The 8,860-nt window shown below is 41.8% G+C and overlaps 1 protein-coding gene across 2 annotated transcripts in view; it reads left to right on the plus strand.

The window, feature by feature from the left end:
• LOC139918978 (arf-GAP with coiled-coil, ANK repeat and PH domain-containing protein 2-like) overlaps positions 1–8,590 on the plus strand; it is a 68,354-nt gene extending 59,764 nt beyond the window's left edge. Inside the window, exons 22-23 of one of the 2 annotated variants that reach the window (XM_078285538.1) lie at positions 853–914; positions 5,411–8,590. In XM_078285538.1, the coding sequence (XP_078141664.1) occupies positions 853–914; positions 5,411–5,490 (142 nt within the window). In that variant the 3' untranslated portion in view covers positions 5,491–8,590. Of the gene's footprint in view, positions 1–852; positions 1,001–5,410 lie in introns of those variants that run through there. The other variant, XM_071908522.2, reaches the window with a different exon arrangement.
• The last annotated feature ends 270 nt before the right edge of the window (positions 8,591–8,860 follow it).

Here is an 8,860-nt window from a genome sequence, read left to right on the forward strand (position 1 = left end):
CCACCTCTCTTCTAACATCCAAACCAGTTTTCTACCATATATAGGTGCTCACTCTAGTTTAAATTGGTCCTGATAAATGTTAAGGCTCCTACACTGGTTTGAAAAATATGGTAATATGGCCTATTTTTAGGGTTTTTGTAAGCATGGAAAAACACAAAATATCACGAGTGTTGGAAAAAGTTTTGTAAATTCAACACCTCACTGTAAACAGCTGTAGAGATTCTATGTAATATTATTATTAGTAACATTATTAATCTGTAAGTAAGGCATAATGGACAGCAAGCCGGTCATCACTAAATAAGCCTCGACAGAGTGAATCAAGACCCCGATGTGAAGCAGACTTCACCCTCATCACCTTGAAGGGGATTATTTTGCAGTAATGACCCATTCGCTGAACATTATCCTGCTCATTACACGGCTGCCTTCCAAAGGCATTAATCATTTGGCATGAAATGGCGATTTAAAATGATTTTATTATAAGCTTAAGTAACTTACAAACTTTAACCAAACACCAGTCCAACATGACTGTCTGCAGTAACTGTGGAGTAACGTCTTTTTGCCACAAGGTGTCACCAGTTAATACCGGACTTCTTGACTGAGGAGTGATATGATTAGATGTGAAACAGCGTTGTGTTATTCAGAAATAACCTTTCTGTGTAATGAAGATGTTTATCAATGAGTGATTAACCTGCTGTGTCTGAAAACTGAGTTCTAGAAAAGGATAGAAATTACAAAAATGGAAAAGGAACCCTGTAATTACTGTTAAAATTTAAGAGTCTAATGAATGACATGTAATATCCTCACTGCACCTGCTAATCTGCAACTTCCTGTTTCTTTCCCCCCGCCCCCCAGGTTGCGATTGGCCAAGATGAACGAGGAGATGCGGGAGGCGGAGGGGCCCTACAGCCAGTCAGGTCAATATCCCACCAACAGCCCCACCGAGATGCAGTACAGGAAATGCATGCAGGAGTTTATTAGCCTGCAGCTGGACGAAACTTAGTAACTGTCCACTCTGTTCGAAACACAGGGGCAACGTGAAAAACCAAGCAAACCAGAAGAGATGTAAAGGTTTCAGGGTTTGGGTCAGTTGACTTCAAACTGCAGATTCACAGGAGAATGACATTATCTCTCAGAGAATTAGTTCATTATTGATTGGACATAAACTTGTTTTGGTAAAAAAAACATCAAGTTTTAGAATTTTTGAAGAAATTTGAGAGTGAACTGACCCTAACTCTGCCAGATTTGCCCCCTGTGTCTTACTGTGCTTTGTGTGCGACAGCCATTTTAACCACCCAGCCCCGGCCAGGTGCTGGGCGAGCTGCACCTGGTGTGTGGTTTAGAGTCAGGTGCTAGACGGTGTTAATGTGACCCGGTTAAAAGCCATCAACTCTGGAGACAACTGAAGAGATTCCTTCCAAAATAAGACAAGGAAGTGACTGTTACCCCTTATTTATAGCACAAAATCAAAAGAAACAGTGGTATTTCTCACTGGATAGTAAGTAAATCCTCCTTTTTTTAAGTCCTTGAATGATAAAATGTTAGCATGTTTACTGGCTGTATTTTAGAGATGTTGAGTGACAAATACCAGCGAATGGAAAAAATGTAGTGTTTTGGGGGGAAAAACTCTTCAGTTGTTTATTTCTCCTGGAGGAACAGCCAGTCCAGAAACACTAGCTGTTACAGTGGAGTTGTCTGCTGTGTACCATAAATCACAATGTCTTTTGTGGAAAGCTAGCTACCTGGCAACTGCCACCAATATCCAGTGACACTCAAACCTCAAAGTGAAGGCAGTCTTCTCTATCTGGCAATAATCGTGACTTTTATGAATGATAGTTTTGACCAGTTTTGACTAGTTTGTAGTGGCGTAGGGTGTCTGGAGCACCGGGTTTCATTTTAAATTGACCTGAGGGAATAATTTATGCACATTCCTTTTTAATGGTTATGCAATTACCTTTTCCATTTCCCCATGCTTGTATGGTTCCCTTTTTTGAGTCTTAGCCATTTTTAAGGTCATGTTTACTCCCCATTATGCATCTTACTGTTGTGAAGTTGACATGCCTGGTCAGAAAAAAAATATCTATTTTAGAACTGTTGCTTTTATAAAGATAATCCTAGGAACCATGTAAGCATACGGACATTGTTGTAAATGATGTGTATACATACATTTCTATATAGTCAGTATTTGACAGAATAAGCAGAGTTGAGAGTGACTCTGGAGTTATGTAACGTATTCCCCTGTGTGTTGTCAGAACACAGTTTGCACAAGGGTGAGTGCCACGAGGGTCTCTGCTTGCATCCTTGATTTTCTTTAGTTTTTGTGTGGTATTTTCTACCTGTTCTGACAATGTTGTGTCTTGGTTGTTAGTCAGTCTGGTAAGTGTGCTTGCTACTCGCCCGTCTTCGTCACGGGAAATCCAGAATTGTAAGCTGAAAGGCCTTTTAACAGTGTCTGATTGATTGTCTCGAATGTTAATGGACTCTTAAAGGATAATTCCAGATATTTTCAACCTGGGCCTTATTATCCTAGTTTTTCCTAGATAACTGATTGTGTTCAAATTTTTATTTACTTCACTGTAGAGTTTTACATACTTCCAGTTTGCAGGGAGTGCTGCTGTCCAATACACACTGAAAGGACCAACACAATCTGCAACAGTCGAACCCAAAAAGCGATTTCGGTGTGTATTGGAGAGCAGCACTTCCTGCGAATTGGAGGTTCATAAAGCTCTACAGTGAAGTGACAATATATTGAACACAATCGATCGTAATGATGGCAAAGACTAGGAAGTTAAGGCCCAGTTTGAAAATAACCAGAATGATCCTTTAAGGGTTTTACTCAAGTATATAGGCAAACCGTTTGAGGACGGTTCTCCGTCAAGCAAGAAGTGCAATAGCCTAGAAAAATATCCACATGTAACCATGTACAGCTTTTTATCACCTACTAGTCCTAGCTTATATTTATCTTAATCATTTGGGAGCTTAACAAAAAAAAAAAAGAAAACTAGACATTCATGAAGAATGTGGCTAGAGATGAGTATGAAGCTCACATGAGTATTGTCGATAATGAATGAATAATAGAATCGTACCCCAGTTTCATCCCGTGTCTGCTCCATACAGCCCGGCCCTAAGGGCTCATTTCATAGGGCACAAAAGCACTTTGATTAAACGGTCATTTCCGCTCATTCAAGTCCGTTGAGCAGCGCCCCCTAGTGCTGGCAGAACAGTGTGCTAACGAACACCATGTGAGGGATATTTGATGATTGTGTTGTGATTGTGAAAAAGGGAAAGTAGAGCTCTTGTTTCCCTGAGTGAGATACTGAGATGTTTCTAGAGAGTAGTTTGTTTCTCACAGGGGGGAAGGAAGGGCAGCTTGCATTTATGTGTGCTGACCACCAGAGGGAGGGCTATGCTCAGAAATTTTCTCTGTTCGTCCTTGATGAATAGAGTACTATGTTGCATTCAGGGCTAGATGTTGTGTCGCTGTAGGTAGCCGCTCTGTCAGTAGCTCGTTAAAACAATGCAGTAGCCTGAATGCTGATTTTTTTTAAAGTGGAATTTCCTCCATGGTCATTTCTTGCTATTTAAAAATGAGTCAGTAATGTTTTGGACCTATGATAAGAATGCTACTTGAGTAGAAAAGAAAGATCATGTGTTTTGTTTTTTTGTCTGTGTGCGACAGTTGCTTTAAATGAAACGGGAGCCATTTTTGACTGTCACTGCCTTAAGGTGAACAACAGATACACTAGTAATGATTATAAGAGGAAGAGGAGGAGGTTCGGCTTTAGGTAGAAGGGCAGAGTAGAGTTTGAAGTACGTGCTGTCAGTCAGTCGGTGAACGATCCTCGCCTCGCTTTACTCTGCGAGAGGATTAGCCTCGTCTCCAACATCAACTTGCAGTCTTCCTTGGTAACCCGAGGGCCTCTTCATCAGCGCTTCCAATCAGTTGATGAGTGATGGGACTGATGAGGGACATTCAGGGGTGATGAATGTGAGGGAGAACTAACCTCATCAACCCCCCCCCCCCCCCCCCGCCCCCTTTATAATTACAGCTCCCCTGACTCAAGTGGTTTTACCTGATTAAGTGTATGGAAGAAGTGCAAAGCAGTGGTTCTCAACCTGGGGGATGGTCGAAGATTTTTGTGGGCGGTCACTGGATGATTTATGGAATCTGAAAACTATTTTTAACATATAACTTAACGATCATGTTTTTAATCTTTTTGATAAATGCCTTTTTCTTATTGATGGATATTGCAGCCGATATGCTTCATCTGATAATTGAGTAAAATAGCCTGAAAAGGGGAAATAAAAATCATCATTTGGTGTCAAAGTTCACCATTTTGCATGTTAACAAGGCGGCCGCAAAAAGACAAACAGGTTGAGAACCGCTGTGTAAGAGGAGGCTCTCTGTTATAACACACTCTGTTCCTTATTGCTTTCATTCACTCGTCTTTCTCTGTAACTTCACTCTCTTGGTTCTGTATTTTTCTTTTCTTTTCTCACTCTCCTCCCCAGAGTTTGTGCCTTTCTTCTGTTCTTTTGTTTCTTTGGGGTGCTGAGGCCAACACAACTGTATTTTTTGTACATAAAATCCTGCACTTTAAACACAATACAGTTGTTAACAAAAACTAATCTTTGTGGGCTTTGTCTTTTCTTTCCGACTCGATCGCCAGCCCTAACGAAAGGCCTTCTCTGCCCGCTTTCTCAAACGTTTGCCTCTTGCCTCTTCTGTTCCTTCCCATCCTTCTTCCTCTGCGTTATTCTGTTTCATATTTCGAGCCACGCCGACGCTCTGACAGGTATGGCTGACTTTCTCTTTTCCATTCTTGTTCTAATGACACTGTCACTGTGCATGCTTTCTTCACGCTACAAACCACTGTTTGTTTTATCCTCCTGTAGGGCTGCACCATTACGGCTAAAACGATCACGCCCTGATATGATCACTACAAACTGTGGAGGGGGGAAAAGAAAAAGGGAATTTCTTTACAGGGATGAATAAAGAATCACAGCGTCACATTACATTATTATATCAGCATATCAACTTTTCTTAACCACAGCGCAATGAAAGCGTTTGCCAATACACAATAATTATTCATTGTGGACATAAAAATTATGATGTACAATTCTGCCTGACAAATGCAAACAGCACCGACTATTTTGTGTTTTAAACGTCACAGGTTGTGACAAAAGGTAAGATTTCTTATCAACAAAAGTTGCACCCATTAGTGCTATTAAATTATACACTGTCCACTTCTGTGCCGACAATGCTTCTGTCAACACAGGTGATAAACTAGTTAAACATAGTTACTGCTGTTTGTCTTTGCAGGGCAGAATTTGGCGTGATTAATTGTGCAGCCCTAACCTGTAGCTCTAGTTTTTTGTTTATTGACGTTTAGTTTCCTTCTTGTCCTCGCAGGAGATGAAACCTACCAGGACATTTTCCAGGACTTCACCCAGATGGCTTCCAACGACCCGGACAAGCTGAACCGCTACTAGCAGTACAACCCGCAGCGGCCCCGATCCCCGGAGAGACGTCCACATCCCCACCCAGAGAGACGTCCACATCCACCCAGAGAGACATCCACATCCACCCAGAGAGACGTCCACATCCACCCGGAGAGACGTCCACATCCACCCGGAGAGACGTCCACATCCCCACCCAGAGAGACATCCACATCCACCCGGAGAGGCATCCGCTTCCACCCAGAGAGACATCCACATCCCCACCCAGAGAGACATCCACATCCCCACCCAGAGAGACATCCACATCTACCCAGAGAGACGTCCACTTCCACCCAGAGAGACATCCGCATCTACCCAGAGAGACATCCACATCCCCACCCAGAGAGACATCCACATCTACCCAGAGAGACGTCCACATCTACCCAGAGAGACATCCACATCTACCCAGAGAGACATCCACATCTACCCAGAGAGACGTCCACATCTACCCAGAGAGACGTCCGCTTCCACCCAGAGAGATGCCTCGTTCCACCCAAAGAGACGTCCACATCCATGCAGATAGATGTCCGCTTTTACCCAGAGAGACGTCCACTTTTACCTAGAGAGACATCCACTTCCACCCAGAGAGACATCCACATCCACCCGGAGAGACATCCACATCCCCACCCAGAGAGACATCCACATCCCCACCCAGAGAGACGTCCACATCTACCCAGAGAGACGTCCACATCTACCCAGAGAGACATCCACATCTACCCAGAGAGACATCCACATCCACCCGGAGAGACATCCACATCCACCCGGAGAGACGTCCACATCCCCACCCAGAGAGACATCCACATCCCCACCCAGAGAGACGTCCACATCTACCCAGAGAGACGTCCACATCTACCCAGAGAGACATCCACATCTACCCAGAGAGACGTCCGCTTCCACCCAGAGAGATGCCTCGTTCCACCCAAAGAGACGTCCACATCCATGCAGATAGATGTCCGCTTTTACCCAGAGAGACGTCCACATCTACCCAGAGAGACATCCATATCCACCCAGAGAGACGTCCACTTCTACCCGGAGAAATGTCCGCTTACTCCCCAGCAGCATGTGGAAACGTGTGGATTAAAGTGCCGCCACAGCAGGACTCGCTTCACCAGATCCAACATGGCCGAAGCCGCCCTTCATCACATTGTAATGAGTTTTAACTGCAGCTGCGGTTTTATCCCTTGTTGAAAAGTACAGGCATTTCACTAAAGAGGAACTTAGATGAGTAATTGCATGAACTGCAACCCCCACTCTTTAAATTTTTTTTATTTTTTTTTAGCAATGCTTCTCAATAGGACGAACTACAATAAGTGAATGGTACAGTGTTGTAGCCTTTGAAAGGATTTGCTTCATCCGCACAAAGTCCATAAAAAAAAAAAAATCTAAAAAAAATCAAATGATAATTGAACTCACTCTGAATGTAGAGCAGCCATCAAGGCTCTTAATTAGGTCGCCCCTAGTTGAAGTACGCTTTTATTTCTGACTTCTTGACAGGTGAAATTTAAATACAATTTCTTTATTTAAAAAAAACAACTCTGCTGCATTCAGAGTTGTAAAGAGAGGTTAGTGCATGATAGACTTTTGAAAATTTTCCATTTCTATTTTCAAATACTCTATTCAATAGGATTCCCTTCTTTAAAAGCATAGGCAAACGCTACAGGATCTGTTTCTGGTGCAGATACAGAGGTTTGCTCTAGTGAACCCTGTGCAGGCATACATACATATATATATGGCAATATGCATTTAGTTATTTGCACAAATCCCTTTGTCTTAAATCACCACTGATGTTTACCAGTTTTGATGGTAAGACTTTGACGTGTGAAACGATGTACAGTCATTATGGAAGTGCACATGTATTGATGAGTCTGTAATGTTAAAAAACTCTTAGTTCTTTTATTTGATTTTAAATGCTAGATAGTTGTTTTTGAAAATGTTCCACTTAATGATTTTATCTTCCACGTTGTCACCACACTTGCACCTATGTGTGATCGGGGCAATCGGGTTTTCAGTGTCACCTTGTTTGTGTTTATTTGTGAAATGAAATAGCTTCAGTCATCTTGAGATGATCGTTGATTTGTAGATTCAGTCTCACGCTGATATGAGATTGAAAGTTGCTGAGAAAAACATCAGCATGTTGGACCGCTAGAGTATGTTCGGCCATTTTGTCCCCATGGCTACTAGCTGTGTCTTACAGGGTTAATACACAGGTCTGGACATGTATGGAAAATTAATGATTTTCAGGTCTTGAATTGCATATACAGTCTGAAAATTCTGTAAAAGTACAAAGGTGTTGTTCAGTCCCAACATATATATAACTGCACATGTTATGCAGCTGTAAAGCCACTGTCATTTCATGTGTTGGGGTGTTGTTAATGTTCACCTATAGAGTGATATGGCCTAGTTTAACCCCTTTACCCAACACCAAAATGTACAAGTCAAGAAATTAAGTCTGGAATTTCAAAATGGAAGATATGTATTGTAGGAACTGTGGTTTTGTTTTTGTGCTCCATTTATAAAACTGTAAAAGCCTCACTTCTGTTTGACGGTCACAGTGTATTGCAAGATGTGATTTGAAGTGCAATGTAAAGTGCAGCGCAGAGGAAAACATTCGCCAATGCAACATGGGATACAATTCTTGTACATTTTGTACAGATGCTTTTGAATACACCAGAGAACTGAAGTATAAAGTAGTGGTACTTGAATCATTAAATAAGCTTTTGTAAATGCTGTTCTTTTTATCCTTCGGTAATTTTAGCCCATTTTATATTGCCTGTCTGTATACCAATATACATGTATATTATACCTGTAATAACTAAGGATTTTAATACATATGCTGCAAAATATGGACTGAAGATTCATTGCTGAATGTTGAATCTTTTTTGTTTGCTTTGTATCACAAGAGTTAATTTCAACCACTTCGCCTTACTTAGTGCTATTAAGGTCATTATTGGAATGTAAGTGTCAGCATGGAGTCGGTCTGACTCTGCACATTTAACCCTGGCTCCGACCAACAGGGCTGCACCGGTGCCATAGTGTACGAAAAGGTATTTGAAATTGTAAACACTCTTATTAAAAGGTGTGGTATGGAGCAAGACTCACATCTTCCTCCACTCGCTTTAATTTGCTCTCATCCAAAACAAAACAAAATCACCTTTTACTGCTCTTCTTAGCGCTTATTTCTTTTTCTAGGGATCTTTTTAGGGCACCGAGGCTCCGACTCTTCCTCTCTTCACTATTTGTTGCTTATATTTTTACTAATCTACGAATTTCATCTCATCCTACTGTTGCACTCATTCTCAGTCACTCTGAATCAGACCATCAGCTGAATGCTTTAAATGTGAATGTAAGATGACAACGCCAAGAA

Source organism: Centroberyx gerrardi, chromosome 9, assembly GCF_048128805.1.
Source record: "Centroberyx gerrardi isolate f3 chromosome 9, fCenGer3.hap1.cur.20231027, whole genome shotgun sequence".
NCBI lineage: Eukaryota > Metazoa > Chordata > Actinopteri > Beryciformes > Berycidae > Centroberyx > Centroberyx gerrardi.